This window comes from Gossypium hirsutum, chromosome A01, assembly GCF_007990345.1.
Source record: "Gossypium hirsutum isolate 1008001.06 chromosome A01, Gossypium_hirsutum_v2.1, whole genome shotgun sequence".
NCBI classification, from domain to species: domain Eukaryota; kingdom Viridiplantae; phylum Streptophyta; class Magnoliopsida; order Malvales; family Malvaceae; genus Gossypium; species Gossypium hirsutum.
Window position 1 is genome coordinate 117,199,020 of NC_053424.1, and position 25,798 is coordinate 117,224,817.

Consider the following 25,798-nt stretch of genomic DNA (forward strand, 5'->3'; position numbering starts at 1 on the left):
TCTATTGCCATGGAAGGATAAAAGCTGCACTTTTCTGTAGTTTGCTTCAATGTGAAGGAAATGGTTTGTGTTATATAATATATTTGGCTTTTTTATATAAAGGTTAAATTTTGCTATTAGTCCCTGTACTGTGTGAAAGTTGTAGATTTAGTCTCTATACTTTTATTTGATCAATTTTAGTCTTTTTACTTTTCGAATTGGTTAGTTTAGTCCCTATATTTTTTTAATTTTAAAATTTTAGTCCTAACCCAAATAGTATTGATTAAATTTATTTGATTAAATTCAATTACTAATCTTATAGTCTAAAAGAATTTTTATTAAAATAAAGAGAGTACGATAGTGGAATCCTTTGAACAATATTCCATAAAAGGCAGAAAACAAACCGTAAACATGGCAAAATATCCTCAGAATAAAAAAACTAATCAATCCTAAATACTAGTCATGTATTATGTGTATAGTTTTAGATTTAGGCTCTGTTTGATTGACGGAAATGATTTTCCGGAAAATCATTTCCAACTTTTCCGGTGTTTGTTTGGTAGAAAAAATTTTCCATTTGGAAAATCAACTCCAAAACACGGGTAAAATCAATGCCAACTTTCGGAAAATGTCTTACCGATTTCTAAGCCGTAAGACATTTTCCTTTCTCTTCTAAACAGTGGTTCTCCCTTCCTCAAAGCCTCTGCCTCTCCTCCTCATCTCTGCCTCGCTATCTCTATCTCTCGCCATTTTCTCTCCAAATGCAACAAAAGCCAAAAGGTAAAGGAATGAAGCCACTCATGTATCCCTAGATTCACGCACTGTTGCCTTATTTTTCCTTCGCTCAATTCCCCAACTTTCATACACGAATTCTTCCTTCTTTTTTAGTCCTGGAGGATTTGCTTCATCCCTTGATCATCTCATTGGCTTTGGCTAACCTCCAATTTCCTACTAATCAATGAGTGTTTCCTTTTCTTCTCGTAATCTTTAGCTGTCGTTTGCTTTGATCTCTGTTAATTACTCGAGCACTAGGTATCTTGAAATTTTTGTTCAAAATTTACTGGATTTTTCTAGTACTTAAATCTTATTATCTCTTGATCTAATTGATTCATTTTCTCTTGATTAAGAATTTATGATCTCAGTGATAAAAATTTATTTATTACCTTCTTTCACTGGCTTCTATTTGAACTGAAATGAGTACTGGCAATGTATATTTCACTGGAGTATTGTTATGAATATTTGATATATTTATGTTATTTCTATACACAAATTTCTTTCTGTTGTGGAAGCGCTCTGCTTATTGTAAACTAAGGGGTGGAATTTACAATTGAGATGCAATGTCAAGCAGAAGTAGTAATTCTGCAAGTTTGAAACTCATAGGATTTGCATTAATGCACTTAAGGCACTTTTAATGCTTTTGCTGCACTAGTTGAACTAAAAATGTATCCACCATTCTTGCTTTGACACCAATTTCAATTCTTGAGTGTCCATTCTTGAGTCTCAACAGAAAGTTTAATAAATATAGACATATATTTTACATGTGGGAAGGCTTAATTTTGGTCCATTTCTTATGTAATATTTGTATGCATGAGAGATCACAATGTGTAGATAACAATAACACAAGTTAAACTACAAACTTGTGTCTGTTTTTTTGGTTAGGAACACAGCTTTTGTCTATTGTTTGGTCTACCACTGAACTTTGTGGTTGTCTGCATTAGGAAAAATGAAAGTGCTGAACTTTGTGGTTGTCGGCATCAGGTGAGTGCTCATTTTGCCTATAGCGTGGCTTGTGCCTAGGGCAATATTGAGCTTTAGATGTTTTCTCATTTTCGAATAATGCATCATTCATCTCTTTAAGTTATTGCTTGCTCTTTATGGTAATGGGAACCAAACAGATCATAAAATTAATTATATTGCCTTTTTTATGCACCTGGGCAGATTGCATTGTATCTAAGTTTGCATTCCATGACAAATAACATCAAAATTTTCATAATAGTAGCCCTCTTGTTTTTACATTTCATGTGTAAGAGCTGTTAGTTTGGTTAATGAGTAGAAAATAAAAAGATTGCTTACATGTTCTTAATAGTGTTTATATTAGATTGCTAATTTGTTTGTACAAAATGGAACTTTTATTGAAGAATCCATTATGTTCCATTAAAATTTCTCTCTAACGAGGGAGCGGATACCGTTCCCCTATGCTCCTTCCTTTATTACAATCCTAGAAAACCTTAATGTTCGTGCACTGAAAACCCTTTTTTCCTTTGGAGGTGAGAAAGGGATGTAGAAGAAATAAAAAAGAGATGGAAATTTTCGTTGATGGCTACATTCTTCGGTTTTGATGATTCCTTAATTATGTTTTTTTTTCTAATGGCGAAGAGAATTCAAAAGTTTGGTGCTTTCGTTTAGTGAAGCAGGATTGGCTATCTGTTTTGTTTATGTTATTTCTAGTGAATACTTGCATAGTAATGATGAAACTTAGACTTACAAAAATAGAATAATTACTTTTTCCTATTATAAAAAGTTTCATAGTGTTTTTGTATTACAGGTGTCTATGATAAAATTCCAATACATAAAATTCCAATTGATATGAACTTACTTCTTCGGGGTTTTTGGATACCAAAGGAACAGGGTTCACAAAGGCATGAAAGAACATCTGGTAGTGGCATACCAGAATCATCACAGGGTCAAACTGAACAAACTAGCATGAGGAATCAATCTGATAGAGAACACACTGCTTTTGGCCTTCCAGCAGCAGTTTCCTTGGGCAATGCTTGATCTAGTAGTAGCTTTCAAAGAACATAGCTGATTGCATGAATATGGTTATGTATTTGTTGAATGCATACATATATACATATTTATGTTTGTAAATGTGTGCATTGGGATAAATTTTATAGGAGTTAGCTTTGTGTTACAATGTAGATTGGTTGGCTAAGGAATTGGTTATACTTGAGAGTGGCTGAAATTTGATAATGATGCTATCTGTGTTGTTTGTAAGACAACAAAAAATTGCTTTTATGCTGAGTGTAATTTCATCAGGAGATCACTACAATTGATTCACTACTAATTAGTAAATTTCGGAAGTAGTTTGCAATGCTTTTATATTTTAATAATTGAGTATTATTATATATTTAATTTGATTTATTTATAAATAAATCATTGCAATATATGTAAAAATAATTTAAAATATAAAAATTTTATTAATATATATTAATATATGTAAAAACAACTTTTTCGGAAAATATTTTCAGGAAATCTGCCAAACAGCAGAAAATATTTTACACAGATTCAATCAAACACGAGAAAATATTTTCCAGTAAATCATTTTACAGAAAGTAAAACATTTTCCAGAAATCATTTTACGGAAAACATTTTACTAGCAATCAAACGGACCCTTAATTCATTTTCTCTAATTGGATATTTTAAGTCTCCATACTTTTCAAATTTTGAAATTTCATTTTTGACGCAAATGATCGTCGTTAATCCATTAATTGGATTTTTAGTTAGTAATATATGGAAATAATAAGCTAACATAACATTACACATGTGATAATATATTTGGTGCATCAGATTTTAGAAATAGCATAACTTTACTTAATGAATTTAACAATTACTGTTTGGAGAGGATTGAAATTTAAAAATTACAAAGGCTAAAAATGACCAAATAAAAGTATAGGGATTAAATCTAAAACTTTTTCAAAGTATAAGGACTAAAGAAAAAATTAACCTTATATAAATAATATAGTGGTAAACAAAACAATCTCTGTTCTTTAGGGTTTATATTCAAAGTTAGTGACTATCATTCTTAACAATGTTTGTCTTACAGGTTTGTAGAAATATAATGTGTCTTATTATTGTACCCAACACTTGTTAGTAATGGAATTATGTAAGAACGTTGATAAAAATAAAATTTCATTGTTAAAAATTGAATGTTACCGTGGTGTATTAGTGTAATTGCAGACACCGTTTTATATATCTATTTTATTTTAATAAATTTTCTTGATTGAGAAAAAAAAAAAGCGAAACTTCGAACTCCAACTCCGTTGACAACGAAATGATCTTCAAGAAGGGTCGACCCTTTAATCTATAATTGTTGATCTAAGCTATCCACGAAGAACCAACTTGAATCACTATGAACCAAATCTGCTGCATGGCACAGGCCATTTTCCAACTTTGCAAGTCCTTTAATCCAAGTCACCCCTTCACTCTTTGGTTTACAAACTTGTTGCCAGCTAACCATAGCACCCTTAACTTGTCATCATTGCCATTCCAAAAAAATCTCATGGATATTTGATTAATCCTTGCAATCACAGCCTTTAGCAAAACTAAGTGCCTAGCCTCATAGTTTTGTATATAAAAGAGCATTGCATGTACCAGTTGGACTCAACCTACATAAGAGAGCATTCTTGTAGACCACCTATTCACTCTCCCTTCGATCTTTTCAATCATAGGAACACAATCTCTAATAGATAACTTCCTTGTAACCAAGGGCACCCCTAAGTATTTGACAGGAAGCTTCCCCACAACAAAACCAGTAATCTCATGAATTTCTTGCAACTCAGATTTCGAGATACCTGTAAAAAAAAATCTCATTTTTACTAGGATTTAGCTTCGAACCAGAAAATCTATAGAATTGCTTAAGAACACATTGAACTCCAACTTTTCGTTCAACAAAAATGAGCAAATCATCCACGAAGCACAAATGAGTTGCTTGATCTTCTGAGTTGTGGAATGACACTATAAAATTTTGTTAGTTGTTGCCTCATTAAGCATACAAGACAGATATTCATAACAGTGACATATATATACCCCCCCTGCATCAAGAACCACTTTTAAAAACTCCCAACACACTGAATCAAAGGCTTTTTGAAGATCAAACTTCAATGTACACCTTGGGGACAAAGATGATTGACCATAACCTTTGACAAGCTCTTGGGTTAGCAAAATATTCTTTGATATGCCTCTCCCTTGAGTGAAGGTTGATTAGTATCGAGGAAGCAACTACATCAACCTATTAACCATAATCCTCATTTTACATTTCTAGATTACAGAACAACACGAAACTGGCATGTAATCCTTGATGCATAAAGGATTATTCTTCTTATGAACCAACACACCAATAGTAGAGTTAAAAGTTGAATGAATATACCCCGACTTAAAATAACTCTTCACTATATTACTATCATCCGCGCCCACAATTTCTCAAATAGCTTGCAGAAAATGAGCAGGACCATCGAATCCAGATTAGAGGTCTACATAGATTAGGTTAAATCGGGTTCAAACATGCAAGGTATTTAGACTAGTTTTTCAAGTCTGAGTCCAGCTTAAAAAATGTTTAAGTTTTTTTTTTTGCTCAAATTCAACCCATTTTTAAAAAGATAAATGCGGGCCTATTCGACTCACCTATATTTGAATTTTTAAATTATTTTTTTATGTAAAAATAAATTTAAAAAATATAACTCACTAAATGCATTAAAAACGTTTTTAACACGTTAAAAATACATTAAAAAGTATTTATATTAAAAAAATAATTATAAATATAATAAATGTTTTATTATATCAAAAAATAATAAATATTTTATTGTATTAAGTATAATTTTTAATATTTTATATTTTGATTGGGTAAGTTTTTTCTTTTTCTTTTTTTAAGTTTTGGCTAATGAATTTAATTGTTATTAGGTTAGTAATTTAATAGAAATATACATAATTATTATTTAACATACATAATTAATATAATATTTTTTATAACATAATATATTTGGGCTGGGCTAGGCTGGGCTTAGGTCAAAAAAGTCTCACACAATGCCTAGCCCATATAGAAAATAGATCTTAAAATTTACCCAAATCTATTTTTTAGGTCTTGTATTTTGTCCAAACATTCCCATTTTTTAAGAAAATTTTCGAACTTGAATAAATGACCTGACTTATAAACAAGTCTAATCTAGATGCCTTGTCACAATTTTTACATAGAAACCTTAATTTCTTCATTCTCGATAGACTTGATCAAATCATTCTTTCTCACCAAAAGTTGGAAAAAGTTATCTTATTAGATCAATAGTTGAAGCACTGATATTGTTATCCTTCTTCCCCAAGAACAAATTATAAAAGTTCACAATTTCTTCAACTATTTCCCCCCTTGTTTTAAGCCCATCTCATTGTCCATTCAAGAGCTGTTATATATTTGTCTGGCTAAGCTTATACATAAAATTAACTCGATCTATGAACATTTCTATAATATTTAACAAAGGAGTTTTAAGCATAGCATCATAATATTAACAAGACATTGAACCCAGCCCATTATGCAACACTTCACGTGCCATGTTTTTTATGTTCAATTATTAATTTCATCTTTTATTTTTATTTTTCAAAATTTGGTCATAATCTTTTATTAAAATTAAAAAGTTAACCCAATTATTATTAAATAAAAGAACTTAAATAATTATTTTTTATCGATTCATTGTATATAAATTGCTGAATTATTAATTTTTGTTAATTTTTTTTATATAAATTTGTTAAACTTTTGATTCTCATATAAACAATTTAAAGATTTAAGGGTATTCTCAAATTGCATTAATTTCTTAATTTTCATAAAATAAAAAACTAAATTTTGATAAATTATAGTAGAAGTACTTCTTAATATTTTATAAGGTGTGAAAGTCATAATCCAACTTTTTTTTTTTATAAGTTTGTTTTATAAGGTTATTAAAACTTTGGACGGACTTAAAACTGTGGCAACCAAAGCTGTATGTGCTTCATTTAGGAAGAAATTTAGTGAATTGCATTCTAAATTTAATATTTTTTTATAAATTTTATTCAATTTTTTTCATTTCTTATATTATTCTTAAACTCCCAAATCCCTAACTAATTATTAGATTACGGCACATTTGACTTAATAAAAAAAGAAATTATGTAAAAGTTTACATAAAATAATAATTAAGCTTTAATTAAAATGAAAAAATTAAGAATTTAGAGAATTTATTGTCTTCAAGTATTATTATTATTGAGTTTTTTTTAAATTTATTCTAAGTTTAAATTTTAAATTGCTTTTTTATATAAATTTTATATAAAAATATATAAAAAGACAAAAATATCATGCAGTAATATTTATTAATTGTTTAAAATTTTAGGTTTTTAATTTTTTTGACTTAATTAATATTGAATTAACTCGTAGCATTAACTTAATCAATTGTTTAAAAAAATATTGTTAAGAATATTTGTTAAAGGTAGAGCAAAATTTAGTGTAAATATAAATTTAACAAAATTAAGAGTCCACATTTAACGAGCACAAATGCTCCTATGCAGATTTGTTTAATTTCACCCCAAAATTCGATGGGAAACGACAGAAAACCCCCCACACCCAAAAAAACGAAATAAAAGCCTAATTATAAATGCCAAAGTTAGTCTTCAAAACATGACACATTAGAGCAGAGGCCCAAATTCTCAGTATTTGTAGTCCTTAACGTGAAGGCTCTCAGCAGCACCTTCACCAAGCTTTGCATCACCTTTATAGGTACCAAGAGTTGCCTCGGAGTTAGCCTTGCACCTAACGAGGAAAGCCTCTTGGGCCTTCGCCACATTCTCCGCTTTCCCACCCCAGGCCTTGAGAGTGCTCTGTTGAAGAGCTCGTCCAAATGAGAATGACAGTGACCATGGTTTCTTGGTCTTGAGCTTGTTCATGGCATTGAGGTTAACGGTAGCCTCTTCTTCACTTTGTCCACCAGATAAGAACACTACTGCAGGGACTGCAGGTGGGACGGTTCGTTGTAAGGCACGAACCGTGTGTTCGGCGATAACCTCGGGTGCAACTTTTGGGGAATCGGAACCGGGTGTCACCATGTTGGGTTTCAACAATGTACCTTCGAGCATCACATGGTGGTCGTTTAGAGCTTTGTAGCAAGCTGCGAGGACACGCTCGGTTACCGCAGCACACTTGTTAATGTCGTGTGGTCCATCAACAAGGATTTCGGGTTCGACAATGGGGACTAAGCCACATTGTTGGCAGATGGCGGAATACATGGCTAAGCCATTGGCGTTTTCTTGGATTGCAAGCTCGGTTGGTTCAATAGTGCCGATCTTAAGTACAGCACGCCATTTGGCAAACCGAGCACCAGCTTCGTAGTACTTTTGGCAACGCTGGGCAAGGCCATCAAGACCCTGGGTGAAAGTCTCGTCATTGGTTCCATTAAGGACAACGGTGCCGGTGTCAACCTTGATGCCAGGGAGGACACCAGATTCTTTCAACACATCAACAAAAAGCTTGCCTGCAATCAAGAACCAATTCTTAGAAACCAACTATAATCCATTAAAAATCCATATTGTCATGACGGAACTCGTTCGGCTATGTTGCAAACATAAATCAAAATTGTTCTCTTTAAATTCAAGCACAAAACCTCACAAAAGAATGCCAAAACATCACAAAGTAAACGAATTGATATCCATTTTGACAATTTCGAATTATGTATTACGATTCAATAGATCAAGTTGCGATACATTCTTAATTTATTAAGGATAATAATACCAGAAGCAGTTTTTTGGTATAGTGTTTCCTCGAAGAATATAACACCACTGATAAACTGGAGAGCACCGGGAGCAGTGAAGAGGAGCTCACGAAGAGCTCGCCTGTTTTCTTCAACATTCTCTACATTAATGCTTGCAAGACGCTTGCCGATTGTGCCGGTGGATTCATCAGCGGCAAGGATTCCCTTCCCAGGTGTGCCGATGTAGGCAGCGTTTTTAGCTAGCTCATCTGCAACATTATATATAAAATTATAATAACAAAAACAAAGATCCGAAAGAAACTATAAATTGAAACATAGTGACCTATTACTCCACTTATTACCTAACTCCTGCATGTATCAATTGATTTAAATTCTAAATTCATTCCTAAATTAAGTTAATTAAACAGTAATTAAAGAAGGTTTCTCGTTAGTAAAAACCTTCAACTCAGATTGATCTAGTTTCAGTGATGTGATCATTGCATAGATTAACGAAACTAAATCAGATCTAAAAATCAGTGATGTGAATAGGCCATGAAGCTAAATTATAAAGTCATTACTAAATTAATCTAATTAAACTGTAATTAAAGAAGGTTTCTCGTCTGTAAAAACCTCCAACTCAGATTGACCTAGTTTCAATGATGTGATTATTGCATAGATTAACGAAACTAAATCAAATATAAAAATCAGTGATGTGATTAGTGCATAAAGCTAAATTATAAATTCATTGCTCAATTAATTTAATCAAACAGTTATTAGCAAACTTTGTCATCAAATTATCGATCTAACATCAAACAAACAAGATCAATCGAAAGAGATTGTTAAGATTATATAAGAACATATACATTTAACGACGAGAATTAAAGGAAAAAATATTACCGGCGTATTTGCTAATGAAGCAAGACATGATTGAAAGGAAAATGAAGAACAAAAGAAACTTGAGAGTGTCTGTTTGGAAGGGAAAAAAAAAGAAAGAGTGGAAGAGAAAAGGGGAGGGAAACGGTTTTTAAATGAGAAAAGTAGGCGGCAAAAATGGAGAGTTAATGGAAGAGAATAACTAACGCTGTTTATTGCCCTTGAATTTTTTATCTCTAGTATTGTAAAAGAGTTTAAAACAAATAAACAGAATTTAATTGAAAAGATTATTTTTTAAATTTAACTGAAGTAGAAGTTATACTCAATAATAAACATAGAAAATGGATTGGATCAAACTCGAGCCTTAACTATTCAAGCTCAAGTCCAACACATATTTTAACAGGATAACTATTTTGCCCATGCCCTTTTTCGGGCCTGATATTTTTGTCCAAACCTTCTCAAATTTCGAGTGGACCTTCAAGTTTGAGTGGATAGCTCGACTCATAAGCAAACCTACTATCTATTAAGCCCTTGATTAAGTTTGTGCACAAGTTAGACTGCGTTCGTCATTGATTTTGTGATGAACTTTTAGGGGAAAAAGTGCTTTTACACAAAAAGCAATAAAGAACAGAGGTAAAAAATAGAAGCTTTTCAACTTAAGAAAAGTCATTTTTCTCAGATGAAAAAGGAGAAATTTTGGTGCTTTTTTCAGCCCAAAAGTGCTTTTGATGCTATATTACTTTTTTAGCCTTATTTGTTCTTTTTCTTTTTTTTTTTCATTTTTTCTAACGTTAGAATCCATTTTCCCCCTTTTTTTTCTTTTGTTTGAAGTTTAATTCAAATATATGTAATATTTTAATTTGTTAAGTTTATATTTTTTATATTATGTTAATATTTAATATGAGTTATATATTCAAAGTACATTTTAAAATAAAATAATACAAATGTGTTAAAAGCATTAATTAAAAATTAAAAAAAATCATTTTTAAAATAATACAATTGTGTCAATATCTAATTACAAATATTTAATTATTATATTTAAATATTTAAATATAGTTTATATATTCTAATTAAATTTATTAAACAATTAATATTAATTACTTAGAAATATTTAAAATTAATATTATATATTAAAATATTAACAATAAGTTATAATTATTTATTTTTTATATTATTGCTAAAATATCATAATATTAACTAATTTGAACATTATTTAAATACATATTTGTTACTTTATAATATCATGTCTAAAATGGACATTTTATTTCTCAAAAGCACTTTTTGACAGCAATACCAAACACTGAAATTTTCAAAAGTACTTCTCAAAAGTATTTTTTCACAGCACTTTTCAAAAGTATTGCCAAACAGACCTTTAATCACTAATGACATAAAGATCATCATCATCATTTTACAAAGTAAATTATATTATTTTGAAGATAATCGTTTCATATATTTTATATAAACAATTAGAATAATATGCATACATAATTTTATTTTTAGCCCAAATCGTGGATCTACCTTAATCTAATGTACAATTAAGAGTGTCATCATTGTTAAGTTGTAAAAATCCTTTGGGGTGCAAGGACAAATCCAACAATTATTTTAGGAGGGGTCGAAATTGAATTATAAATTTTGAAGCTGCCAAGATATAGTTTTATCATTTAATATTTTATAATTTCATTATTTTTGAAAGGAGTAAAATATTTTTTTTTCCATTTTGGGTTCAAAGTACAAATTTACCATATATTAATTTTTAAATTTATTATTTATGAGGGGATTGAAATGTTAATTTTCCATTTTGGGGTGTCAAGGCCCCTGCTTACCCCTTTAAATTCACCTCTATTGACCTCTATTGGGGTGTATAATAAGTGTAGTTGGTGACAACTGAAACTTCTTATGTTTCGCAAGAATATAGTACGCCCACTATATAAGTGGAAAAAAATTTATGTAATGATTTATAAAACGCTCATATAAAAAACAAATTATGTTATGGTTGAAATAGTAAAATTGAACGTTTGATATTCATAATATTCTTAATTCAAATCTCATCGTGGTCTTGTAGCACCGCGTGAAGCTCTAATCAAAGGCAACTAAAATGACATTCTCTTTCTCCTAGACCCCTTTTTTTGTTTGTTTGAATTTCATGAAACAACTTGAAAAACCATAAATGCCTAAATTGAGATTTAGGCTTTCCTTGGCCCCAATCTCATTATATATTTTTTGAATAATTTCATTATAAGTTCTGATCATTTTTAGTTCTTTTTGACACAATATCTAGAGTTACCTATAACTCCTCCCTAACCCATAAATAGGAGGATAATGCGTGTCGTAACCATTTTTTTGGAAAACGGGTATCAACTTGGAGAAAAACGAAAACGGGAGTCGTCACCAATCTTTTTAGGTGTGATTGGACCACCTTGTAAAAGTGGTTGTTTTTAATAAATGGTTTAATTTATTTAAACAACGATTTTGGTCCACGTAAATCAAGAAAACAAGTTCGGGAGTCGGTTACACACGAAGAAGGATTAGCACCCTCGAACGCCGAAAAATTGGTACCTAGTTGATTAATTAGTGTCTTAGTGTCAAAAAAAATGAAAGCTTGAAAGACATTGAAATACGATCCCTCTTCGTAAAAATGCTAATTTGAAAATGACCGAATAAATTAAAAATGTTAAAGACTCCATAATAATAGTAGTAATTATAATGAAAGTAAAAATAATACTAGATATAACAATAGTAATATTAGTAATAAAATAATAGCTATAAAATATTAACCATGACAATAAAAAATAATAGTAATAATAATAATATAGATAATAATATATATAAAATAATAATAATAGTTAGAGATAAAAGATAATGGAAGTAGTAATAATAATGGTATTAAAACAAAATACATATAGATACAAGTATAATAACAATAATGGTAATAAAAAATAGTAATAATATTTAAAATATATGTATATAAAAACAGTAGTAAAAGGATATGTATATATATAATAATAATAAATGACATTAGGATAAAATAAATATAAGTATAAATATGATAATAATAATAATAATGATAATGATAATAATAATAATATAGTAGTAATAATAAAAGTAAAATTAATAGTAAATTGATAGTAATAATGTACGTTAATAACAATAATAATATATAAAGGATAGGGAATAATGAATGATAAAAAAATGACAATAATATGGTAATAAAAATAATGGTGATGGTAATAATGATTATAGTAAGAATATACAATACAAAGTATTAGAAGTAAATACATAACACATACATATTAGAAATAAACATAATAAAAAAAACACTATTAATAACTATATAAATATATATACATGATATAGTTTGAAAAACATAAACATAAGATGATATGAAAAATAAAAATAAAAATAAAAATGATATAGTATTAAAGTATATGCATAACAATAAAAATACAATATTAAAATATATATACGAGTAATAAAAATGTATCCGTATTAAAAATATATACATAATAAAAATACAATATTTAAAATATTTACACAGTATATGCATAATAATATTAAAAAATAACTATTAATGATATTACATAGATATATACATATGTAAAAAATAAATACATGATAATATTAAAAGTATGTACATAACATAAATATCATACATATAATATCTAAATATACATACATATATATATAGTATTTAAAAAGAAATATACATAATATAATATTGATATATAAATATGTGTGATATGGAACATAATACATATATATTTATAGAGTACATAGGTGTCATAAAAAAAATAAAAACAATAATAGTAAAACTATTAATAATACTATATAATATATATAATATACATATATATATAAGTATGACAAAAATATAACAGTAATTAAAATATAATAGCATGAATAAAATTAAAATTAAAGTAAATAATGAGAAAGAGTAGAAGAGGGACGAAAATCGAAGCAAAAACGAATTTTGGGGTGAATTTCAAAGAAAACAAAAAGAAAAACAACCAAATTGCAGCATGCGCATATCCTAGAAGTACTGAAAACACAATATTCCCCATCCTAAAAAGCAGCGCGTGGTCGAGGACCAAATTGAAAAAACGGGACATATTCCAGGGCCGAATTTAAAGTAGCAATAACTTGATTATAGAGACATGAAAAAGCGGAAGGGCTAAATGTGCAAATAGCCCTTCCGCTAAAAAAATGCGCGGATCCTCTTTCTAGGCGGGTCGGGTCGCGAGTTCCCTCTCTCTCACCCCCTAGCCAGAGTTAAAGTCCGATGAACAAGCCGCCATATGCCCCGCTGGTCGCCGTCGTCGGCCACCGCGTGCTGTGGCTGGATTCCTGAAGGTACGTTTTTTGCTTTTTTTATTTTTTTTTATGTCCTTATGATATATTGTATGTAGAGGTAAGCAAATTCGAAAATAAAATAAAAAGGAAAAAAATAATAAATAGAAAGAAAATAATAATAATGTAATATCACCTTTTGTTTTAGATTTTGATTCTTGATATTTCAACTTTTATTTTCCTGTTTCTTTGGTGTTGCTTGGATCTCTGCTTTCTTTTGTGCTTAGATCTAAAAATTGTCAAATGTTTTTTTTTTATATTTGCTCCCAAAAAAAAATTCTTCTCCCTCTACAATGGTTTTAGTATGGCCTTTTTATAGTCATTTACAAACTTTATTATATATATATATATATACTTAATGTCTTTTCTTCTTTTTGTATGGCAGGCAAACGGTGGTGGAGGCAAGTGCTATTTGCACTATCAATGCAACTAAGGCAGTGAGATTAGGTGATTTAGGGTTTCTTTTTTTTTCTTTTTTTTGTTTTGGGTATTGAGCTAATTGGGCTAGGGTTAGGTATTAGGTTTGAGTTTAGTGGGTCATTTGGTTTAATCTGGGCCTGCAAATTGGGCTTGTACAATGCGTTTCAGCGCACTCGAACCCACATTCTCTTGCATTGGAAATAATGTCCATACCAATCGAATTGAGACTCAATCGACAAAAAATAATTTTATTTTGAATGGCTAGGAATTTTAAATACTAATTATTGAAAGGGAAAGTTGGGACATATAGATAAGACAAATAGAGAGACGTGTGAAGTCAAGCCCTTGCTCCTTAAAACCAACTTACGTCTTTCTCATCACTCCTTATCAAAAAAATTAAAAAGCAAAAATGAATGAGGGTAGATTAGGGACTGTTTGGATAGATATAAAGATTAGATTAAACTGTGGGGGTATTGCTAAGGATTTGAATTAATTTATGGTTTATTATTATTATTTAATTGATGTTATTTCATGTGATAACTCATTGATTTTTCCTTTTCTTTTTTAAAAAAAAAAATTTGTCAAATTAAGATGTTCAAATCTTTGAATCCATCGAATTTCGGTTTGACTTCAATTTGAGAGATTGATTTGCAATTAAAATATTCAGTTATGCAATTAAAATTTTGAAATCAACACCATTTATCACAAAAATTTACCAAAAATGTCTTTTTGAATTTTTTAATTATTTCTTACAGGATTGAATTGCATTTTTTAAAACTATATCTGTTTTTTTTAAATGTATTTATTATATATTTTATTTAATCTTATTAATATATAAAAAATTTGTAATATTTAGAGACAAGTCAAGTTAAAGTTTTAGGGTTGAGTTTAAATGTCAATACGAGAGGTATAAAAATCAAATTAAGATTTGAATTGTCTAAAAATCGTTTCATTCTACTCTATTGTCATTCTTACTCGTACATCAAATTAGGATTCTAACTTGAATTAGTTAGGGAAAATGTACATAAATAAAAATGAATTAATAAAAACAAACCCTTTTCCCCCTTCAGTCAAAAGGCTAAAGGTTAGGAATTTTCAATTTTAGCTTCACTTACTTAAAAAGGGTAAAATTTTGTCCGCCTTGTTTTTTTCATCAACTAGAGTTAAACTTGAGAGTTAAGGTCTTGGACTCCTAAAATGGAACAATTTTGTTTTAATCCCTTCAAAATTTATAAAATTATAAATTAATACGTTATAAAATTATAGTTTAGTCTAAAAAAATGATAAAATTTTGATTTAATCCTTCCAAAAATTATAATAATATAAATTAATATAATAATAAAATTATATTTTAACTCTCATCAATATAAAACTTAAATCTTAACCCATATAAAAGTTTCTAGCTTCGCCTCTTTTTGAGACATGGATATCCAAATCGATGGGATTCCATCTAAAAGATCTCGGTAAGGAACAATGGGTGAGGAAAAGGAAGCAGAGGAAAAGAAGAAAAAAAGAGGTATAGGAAAGTTCTTCAAAGGCCATTCAAACACACACACACATACATATATATATATCGATGACTAGAATTATTGCTCTTTGACCTAGAAATAAATAAGCTTATCCCTTCGATTGATTCAAACTTATCAAAAGTAGACATTATCTCATAAGTATAACGATTGAGTTTGATGCAGAAACAATCCATGAAAAAAGATTTCAGTTTCATTTACAAATTTCAATCTCTTAAGCATATAATTTCCCCTATAATCAGCAAATTAACCATCTATATCCTTCTTAAATCATAATTTAAAAAAAAAAAGAAATTAACGAGGATTCTTACAAGCACAGATCAACAAAGAAAACTCATGACCTCTTCCTTTGTCACTATGTTCCAAACACCCACTTTTTTCTTCTAACCAAAGCCTGCTATCAAACCCACTCCTTGTCCTAAACATGAACACAGCTCTCCCATTTGTTTGCTTAAACACCCAATCATGCAAATCCCACATCATATCCACTAATAATCCATCCAAAAATATGATTTGATTCCCTCTAAAATTCCACTTCAATCTCTTCACTTGAAACACTTCTTTTTTATCAATACTTACACATAATTCCCCTCCATTACAACACTTTATTAAGATATCATGAGCCAACCCACTCTCACAAAACCTTGCCTTGGTGGAATAAACCGTGTTGGCTATAAAAGTTTCCGTCCTCGATATCAAGTTGAACGACGGGTCAGCCTTTTCGTGTTGTTCTTCTATGTTATCGCCGAGTATGAAACAGATGCGTGAGTCGACTAACACAATGAGTGAGTACTTACTGTTTGGTTCCGGTGATCCATTGATGAACTCGGCATTGGAAACATCCCAAATGACTTCAATCTCCGAATTACACGCTTTAAACCCTTTGTTACCTTTGTTGTTCTTCAAATGATAAGATTCGGAGATGCGGTTTAAGTTGTCACTAACTTTGATTGATAAGCCTTGGCTTATATTACACCATGTGAGGGTGATGAAAAGGCGTGTTTGGGGACTGGTTTTAGCTTTGTATATGCATGTTATAGTGTTTGGGGTTGAAGGAACATGGTTGGGTGATATATAAGCTTGATTAATTGAAGGCCATGAACAATAAGAATCTGATACTTTGATGGCTTTTTCAATGTAACAAGATGTTATGCTCCTCATTGTTTAAATGAAAACCCAGAAAGAAAATCGAAAAAGGAAAAATGAAAATTCAGGAAAAAAATTTCCTCATTTTTATTGGAAAAAAAAAGGAAGATCGAAGGTCTTATTCTGTATGTAAATTCTCCCATGTGGAACTGTCTTTTCTAATTCATAGTTGCAGAAAAGACGAAAGGATGAACAGAAATCAACCGTAGCAATGAAAAGAGCCAAAAGGGAATCCCATTAAATACTATTTTCTTAAGGTTTAAATATGATTTAGGTCCCTTTACTCTTTGAAATTTTGAAATTTAATCCTTTTACTTTTATTTCAAGTCTCAGATTTGGAAATCAAACTCCAACTGATAATTAATAAGGTTAAATTATGTTGTTAGACCCTATATTTTGATAAAATTTGATATTTAGTCTATGTATTTGAAAAGTTAAAAATCAAATCCTCCTACTTTTTTTATTTAAAAATCTCAGTCCTATTTGGCATGACATATAATTGACAAAAAGTAAAAACATTGTTAACATATTTTAATGAAAATTACATATGACGATAATTATTGAACTAGGATTTTTTAGGCTAAAAAAAGTAAGAGGGTTAAATCTCAAGTTAAAAAACTACAAGGACTAACAACATATTTTAACCATTCAATAACTAATGTCCAATTAATAACACAAAATCAAGTTAATAGTATTATCAAATAGGATTCCTACAATTAAAAAGAGAGAGACTAATAGTGGGTTTGGATGGGCGGTAATATGCGATACAGTGCATTTAGTTTTTCCTTATCTCACACTATAGTACCGTTATAGTATTTAATTTTATCGCCACTGCTATTTTTACACTAACAGCAAGTAAACGGGTCGTCCATCCAAATTCACCCTAAATTTCAAAAGTTTGAAAAGTAAAGTAACTAGATGCATATATTAGATGTTTTCGTAACCTTAAAGCAAAGACCATTGCCCAATTTGTTGTTTAGCTTCATGTGCTTTATTCATTAGATTAATTACGAATCTAATTAAATTAACATCAAGTAACTCTCGACATGGTCCCATATTATAAGAAAATAATGTAAAGGGAAAATGTCAAAACAGATAACCTAACTACATAATACATGACATGAATATGACATTAACAGAAATTAAAATACCATATAATAGTGGGTGAAAGGGATTATTAATGAAGTTTAAAGGTCAAGTTAGAGCCATAAAAACAAGAGGAATTTGATTTAATATACACTTGAACAGACACATGGGATTGTGGGGTGACTTTGAATGCTATTGGATAACATGGGCTTGGATTGATGGTGATGATGGTGATCATGATGATATGATGATGAGTTTTGGCCCCACTAATTAAAAATCTGTCTTCAGATTCACCTACTACACAGCTAAAGATGACAATGACTAAAAAGGATATACCCCCATAACCCTAGCCATCCTCTCCTAAACTTCATTTACAAATTGAATTTTCATTTTCTTTTATACAACTCACACTAGTAGAGAGACTAAATTATTGCCCAGGTAACTTTACAACTCAAACCTACTATTTGGGTAAAGAGGTAAACACCCTTTGCCAATAGGTAAAATGTTAAAGTTTGTATTTTTGTTATACAATTTTTACTATTATCCATAGCTCCCAAACTCGTAAATTGGGATGGACATAATTAAGTTTTGTATTCTTTTTAGAGCTAAAATGTAATTTCATCATTCTATTAGCTTATATTTTTATAATTTTTAAAAAGTTAAATTAAAATTTTATTATTTTGGAGGTAAAGTCTAATTTGACCATTTACTCATTTGTAATTTTATAAAATATAAAAGACCAATGTGATAAATTTTTCAATTTTAGGGGGGTTGGCCCCTACCAATCTCACTTGGTGTCATCTTTGCTCGAACCCATATGGTGTCAGCTTTGCTCGAACCCATATCTTCCTTGTTGCCATAACAATGGTTGGGAGAAAACTCACATACTATACAATTAAAATTAATCTAAATTGATTTTTTTTAAATATATTTAAATTGAGTTTAGGGGTAAGCTTAATTCGAAAAATTCGATAAAAATTTTAAATTTTGAATTAAATAGTCTAAGTTATTTTAGTTAATCAAATTATTCGGATCCACTCGAATAAAAATTTAAGTTTTTCGGTTTAACTCGAATATGAATTACACAATTCGAGTTATTTGAAAATCTGAATAAGAAAAGGTAAAACTACGTCGTTTTGATAAATATTTACATTTTCTAAAGTTAAAAGTCAAAACCATTAAGTTAAAAAGCAAAACCACATCGTTTTGGTAAATATTTACTCATTAAGTTAAAAGGCAGAACCGTTATATTATTTATGTAGTTAAATAATCTTATGCCTCGTCTACTAGTTAAATAATTTGTCCATGTAAACGCAACATTGAGTATAAATAATAAGATTCGTTAACTCGACTCGACTCGAAATTTTTTTACTCGATTCAAGTCGACTCAATCGAATACTCATCCCTAATTTAATTTTTAACTTTTGAGAAGGGTTAAAGTGTAAAATTTTCATTTAACAAAAAAGCTAAAAAAGATTAAATTAAATTATTAACATTTAAAAAGGATTAAAATTAAAATTAAAATTATATCTTTTAACAAAAAAATAATTTTTTTTTTAAAAATTCATATTCAAAATTCGTAATTAACCCTCCAATAATAATTTCTCCATAGTTGAAATCTTTATTCTCAATATACCTTACCTTGATAAAGATTTCCCATTTCTGATGAAAGAAAATCTACATGACAAGACATAAGAATTTTTAACATGCTTAAATGGTAAAGCAAGTGTCATTTATTGTAATAATAACTACATGATAAAAGCTCACCTGTTTTTAAGTGAAGCTGAAATTAATTATCAAGTGTAAATTAGGAGATATTTTAATGGGAAATTAACTAACCAAGGACATGGCAGATGGCCAATAGTTTGGACATCATTAAAGACAAACATGAAACAAAATCTGTTAAAAGAAAACACACTTAATTCAGTGACAGATAAGAAGGAAAGTTATAGATAAAAAAGATTCCCCAAAGGAATCATCTTGGAGACTACTACATTTATCCTGAAAAAATACAGACAAATATAAGTTATTTTTATTTAGGATTTAATCTTAGTATTTTTATTTTAAAATTTTTAATTTTTATAATTTTCGGATTTTGAAATTTAGATTCATTTGTTAATAAAGTTGAGCTTTTTATTGTGTATAGAAACTAAATTCTTGATAATAAAAATATAAAGATTAAATTTTAAATTTATGAAAAGTATAAGGACTCACAGAGGTGGATTTAGGAGGGCCTTGACCCTTTAAATTTTTTTAAAATTTTAAATTAGTAAAGAAAAACTGCACTTTGCCCCTTTAAAAATGATGAAAATTTGATTTAATCTTTTTAAAAATTATAAAAATATAGACAATTTAATTTTGACCCCTAAAATTTTTTCCTAGTTTCGCCCCAAGGACTCAGATATTATACTAAAGTTTAATCATGTAGGTTGTGTTGATTTTGGGTTGAAAAAAATTTAGGCTAAATCTATTCTAGTTACAAATCTTCAAATAATTTTGAATTCGGATTGTTTTGGGTTTAAATTATTTGGGGTTCGTATCATTAGAATTTGTTATTTGTTTGTCGGGCAAGGTAATTTCAAGTTCCTCATTTAAGTTTAGCACTTAAATTTAGGTTATTTTGAGTTCATAACATTCTAAATTTAGATCATTTTCAAGTTTAAGTTATGTAAATTTTTTAATAATAAATCGAGTTTAAATTCTGATTAATCAAATTGAATTTTCGAATACATGTATATAATTACCACACATAACGGATTAAGTTGCTATCATAATTTTATTTTCTCATATTTGGGTTCAATTTCACAAGGTTACCCAACCTCCTAATTAAAACCAAATTTAGACAAAGAAATTTATGGCAAGCCATAAAGACAAAGAAAGCAACTTCCAACCTCTCTCTTTTTGTGTTCTAAAACAAGAGAGTTTGGTACCAACTTATCTAATTGTTAGACACTGTTATATCTCCATCCCAACCACTTTGAAACTATGTCTTGCAGGGTTGAATTTCATGTTCCAAATTTTGTACTTTTTTCTTTAAGATATTAGTGAAAGAAAAAATCCTTTTTTAAAGTGAGTTTGGATAGGTAGTGCGTTTACCTGCGATTAGTGTAAAAACAGTGGTAGCGGTGAGATTAGATACTGTAGCGATACTGTAGCATAAGACAAAAAGTAAACTAAACATACGGCACCGCACCCAATCATCTATCTAAAATTAAGCTTTGATTTCTTTTTATCTTTAACTACAATCACCAAACCTTCACCTTATTGCACTAAAATGGTTAATTAAATACCTAATCCTAACACCATCTTCAAATTAGTCAACTATCATATAAAATGTAAATTATATGAGTGCATTAGGCTCCATGGGCACGACTGCCTTAAAAAGGAAGTAATTACATTAATTTCTGGTTCTTGAATTTGATAATTTAGTCCACTTTGACATATGTATTTTTTTTTGTACCTGACCTTGACAACTAGATTTATTTTGGTCCTTAAATTTGGATTCCGTCAAAATTTGATGATGACTAGTATTCTTTGAACATGACTGGATCAGTTAGTTGGACCAATTGGATTGAGAACCGATTGCATTACTAGTCCAAAAAAAAAAGGTTGAACTAATTGAATCGGAAACTACTTGAAACAGGTAAAAATTGAAATCTGAACAAAAATTAGCAGTTGAACCGGTTTAATATTTTTTTATTTTTAATTGTTTATTTAATTTTTGTTGGTTTAGCAATTGAATTGATCAAATTAATTGAATCGAGAACCAGTGGTCTAACTTATTCAATCACTGATCTGGTTATTAGAACACTGTATATGACATTCCAAAATTGTATCGCGTCATCACCTGAAAAATTATATAAAATTTTTAATTTTCAAAAGATGATGTGGCACAATCTCACAGACCACGACATCAAACTTTTAATGTTTTTGAAAGAAATCATCGAACTTCAAAAAATTTCAAGTTTAATGACCAAAATAAATCTAGTTGCTAAGTTCATGTACCAAAGTGGACCTAGTTGCCAAGTTTAAAGGCCAAAGATTATATTATCCCTACATAAAAAATAGGGTAAATGGTTCACAAATACGCGATCAAATCCTAGATCTCATGCTAATAAACTTGAAACCCACACAAATTTACCTTTGAACCAATGACGTGAATGGTTTACTTATTTTTATAACTATCCTTAAAAAACTCAACTGTTAAATTTTATTTTTTCAAACTTGTGAATTTTTAAAAATGTTTAATATATCATTCGGTACTCGAGTTTGATATTTGTTTGTAATATAGTACATGTGTTATTTCTTTGTCCAATCTAATACTTGTATTTGACAAAAGTTATTATTTTGGTACATAAAGATAACAATGTTAATTTTTTAGTATTTAATTTAGGGCTTGGGTTTAATTTGATGAAAACTTATAGCTAATATCATTAGGTTTGAATTTTTCATACTTTTGTTAATAATAAATTTAGTGTCAATTATGAATTTATTTAATTTTGCATTTAATTTGTTAAATACAAACTGATTGATGTGATTTAAACTGGGTTTTAAGGTTTATTTGATAAAAGTTAATTGCTAATTTTATTAGCTAATTATGAATTTTCATCAAATTAATTTTAAAACCCAAATTAAACACTAAAAAGTTAACACAATTACCTTTAGGTACCAAAATGCGTAACTTTTTTCAAATTCAAGTACACATTAGAAAAAATTTCAAAATCAAATACCGAATTATGTATTAAAAATTTCAAAAGTTCATAAAAAATTGACTTGTAAAAAGAAGTACAAGTAAATTTACAAAATAAAATATGTTCAAATAACTATAACTAAAAATTATTATAATATACGAACAAACTAAAACTGGAATATATATCTGACCAAGAATGGGTTGCAAATGAAGTGCAATAAATATGAAAAATTTGACCACAATAAGAGGAGTTGCAGAGGGGAAGTCGACCGAAACCCTCTAGTAAGTCATCTGCCTTGAACATTACTTAATAAATGAATTACAATGTTTTGTAATGTTTTATGCTTTTGTTTCATTTGTACAAAATATCTTTGTTATTTTCAATCAATTCCATAAAGAAAAATCAAAGATTCCATAAATTAAACTTTCCAACATCCATTACATAAAGCAAATTAATTACAAATAACATACTTTTAACTCACACCTTAAACCCCTTCTTGTATTTAACACTGCCTCCACCAATGTTTCTGAACAATACCAATGTCCATCAAACTATTGATCTAGAAGAAACCATAAGTTGGTTTTTTATTTCACCAACCACAACAAAATTACAAATAACAGCACCATCAACCATATTTTTCTCTCATTCCTTCTTGCGTCCTCCATTGTCCTGACTTTTTTCAAAACACCCAACACCACAATTCGTGAACGGGTCACTGGTGGATCAAACCAGGTGAAAAAATGACATGCATTTTGATACCCAATCACATACTTCTTGCACCCAAAGAACCTCCTACCTGGGTTGTCATTGGACCAAGAAGTCCTTAAATTGGCTATGTTTCCACAGTAGCACATCGGAATCACAGTGGGTATTTCCATTTCTTCTCTTCTTCTTCTCGCTAGGGTTCTTCTATTTAGTTAGTAATCCTTATAAACTGATAAAAGGATCCGAAGCATCCGGTCATGTCCAATGTGGCACTCTAACGGGCCAAGTTAGCTGTCCACTACGTCTGTAACGAAAAATGGGCTCAGGTGACTGATTTGTCACTTTTCGTAAATGTTAGTGACTGATTTGTCACTTTTAAAAGTTTAGTGACTGAAATATTATTTTAATCAAAGTTTAGTGATTATTGGTGTACATTTCCCTTAAATAAATGGATGTGAAGTCAAAAGGGTAAGATAGAAAAGCCCTTTTGTAGTCCAATAAGAAAGAGAATAGAAATTGGGCTTTTGCAGGACCTTTCATCTCATTGGTCTTTATTCATTTTATAAAATTCCAATCCATCTAAATTATTTTCAAGCAAAAAAATGGGATAAATCTCAAAATTATATATGAACTTTGATTTAATGTGCAATTTAATACATAAATTTTGATTTGATACAATTATACATATGAACCTTTGATTTTTGTTCAAATGTATACATGAAACTTTAATTTTGATTCAGTAATACACGTTTAAAGAAATAAATACATCAATTTATTTTATACTGGATAAATATAATTTATTTGTATATGTAAGAAGTAAACATAAAATAATAGTATATCAATAATTGTATTAATAATTTATAATAATTGGATCAAATCAAAATTTCATGTACAAAGTTGCATATTACATCAAAGTTCATTTATAATTTTGAGATTTATCCCGTAAAAAATTGATCCAAATAAAATTTTGAAATGTGATCAAATTAGGTCTAACAATTTCATGTATTGCATACGTATTATATATATATATTTATTTATATATATATAAATTTTAATATATCAATAAGTGTATTTTGATTTAATTCTATCATTTTTGAAGTATATAGATCCGATCAGTTATAACTTAAATCCTTATCCAAAATCAATTCCATGAACCCTTTTGTCTCTATTTCAGTAAATAGATCTTAAAATTTTTAGGTTAGAACTTCAAATCTCTAATCCCATCCCATAAACTTTTATCCAACCTTTCAATACTTAATTATGAATTTCATCCATTTATTTTATGAAAATTAAAAATGTTTATCTTTTTTATTTTATTTATCAGAATTTAGCTTTTACACTTCTATAAAAAAATAAAAAAAAGTAGCATAATTCAATAATGTTATTAACCGTTAAATAGTTGACCTGAAAATTAATAGTTTAATAGATTATATGTGAGAAATTAATAAAAATAAATCATTCAAATTTATGAGTATACCAATAATTGGACTAAATTTTCAATTTCCGTAAAATATAAGAATAAATTAAGACAATTAAAGTTTAGAAACTAGCTTTGCAATTTTCATAAGGATTCATAATCAGACCAACATTTAGTTCAACAAGGTATATGCAAGTTCGAAGTTTTTAGATTTATCAACAATTGGACTAAATTATCTTAAATTTAAAATAAAAGAAATAACTTTTTAATAAACATAAAGTAAAGGGATTAAATTGGAAATTGGACCAACATTGAGGGAAAAACTACATAATTTGTAAAGTACAAGGACGACATTCTGAACATTAAAATAAATAAAGAAAAACAAACTTTTCAAATTTTCGAAAGTAAGGGGATTAAATTGGAAATTGGACCAACATTGGGGAATAAAAACTGTATAATTGTTGAGAGTGGGATTTGAACCCACGCCCTTTCGGACCAGAACCTTAATCTGGCGCCTTAGACCAACTCGGCCATCTCAACTCTACATTCAAACCAATGCAGATAATTTATAAAAACCCTATGATGAAAAATGATATTTCGACCATAAAATAAATTATTTTATTAAGTAAGTACAATTGAGTCCACTAGATGTCAAAACCCACCAACATTGGATTGCCATAATATCTACTAGATTTGATATTTATGGGCTGTTTCTTTTAGCCTTTTTGACCTACAAAACAAATGGTCAATGTTTCATATTGCAAACATTGAGATAATTGTGACAATGACTATAAACAGATTCCTTGTTGGATTTCTATTGTTGCCCAACATTTTTGTTGGGGGATGGATGAGATATGTAGGCCATTAAATTCATCTCAATTCTCATCCACACACATACACAGATATATTACCATATTGGTACATAATGATCATGAACTACATCTGTTCATTGGGTTGTTCAGTGAACATTAGTCAAACTAAAACACACATACATATTCATATCTATTTTTGTATAAAGGGTGTTTGAATTTATCCCTGTTAGTTTATGTAGTCACCTCTAGATAATAGCATCTAGTAGATTTGAATCTCACATCATCGAGACTTAACATTTATAATCATTTCTTAAATAAAAATCCGATG

General features: G+C 29.2%; 2 protein-coding genes and 1 non-coding gene across 3 annotated transcripts; all 3 read right to left on the reverse strand.

The window, feature by feature from the left end:
* Positions 1-7,197: 7,197 nt before the first annotated feature.
* On the reverse strand, positions 7,198-9,501 carry LOC107905363 (fructose-bisphosphate aldolase 6, cytosolic). The gene is made up of 3 exons (XM_016832012.2): positions 9,348-9,501; positions 8,492-8,719; positions 7,198-8,234 (listed from the first exon to the last, which is right to left on the reverse strand). Exons 1-3 carry the CDS (start codon positions 9,373-9,375, stop codon positions 7,414-7,416), a joined length of 1,077 nt encoding a protein of 358 aa, XP_016687501.1. The 5' UTR covers positions 9,376-9,501; the 3' UTR covers positions 7,198-7,413.
* A 6,287-nt stretch (positions 9,502-15,788) lies between these two features.
* LOC107905362 (uncharacterized) lies at positions 15,789-16,975 on the reverse strand. Its single transcript, XM_016832011.2, has one exon. The coding sequence runs from the start codon at positions 16,772-16,774 to the stop codon at positions 15,908-15,910; it is 867 nt and encodes a 288-aa protein (XP_016687500.1). The 5' UTR covers positions 16,775-16,975; the 3' UTR covers positions 15,789-15,907.
* An 8,142-nt stretch (positions 16,976-25,117) lies between these two features.
* On the reverse strand, positions 25,118-25,198 carry TRNAL-AAG (transfer RNA leucine (anticodon AAG)). The gene has a single exon. It is a non-coding gene; the product is annotated as a tRNA-Leu (tRNA).
* Between the last annotated feature and the right edge of the window lie 600 nt (positions 25,199-25,798).

Coding starts and splice junctions, on each gene's coding strand:
- LOC107905362 (XM_016832011.2), bottom strand. CDS start 16,774: ATGAGGAGCATAACATCTTGTTACATTGAAAAAGCCATCAAAGTATCA.
- LOC107905363 (XM_016832012.2), bottom strand. CDS start 9,375: ATGTCTTGCTTCATTAGCAAATACGCCG. Junction 8,720..9,347: donor CTTCATTAGCAAATACGCCG/GTAATATTTTTT, acceptor ATAATGTTGCAG/ATGAGCTAGCTAAAAACGCT. Junction 8,235..8,491: donor ATACCAAAAAACTGCTTCTG/GTATTATTATCC, acceptor TCTTGATTGCAG/GCAAGCTTTTTGTTGATGTG.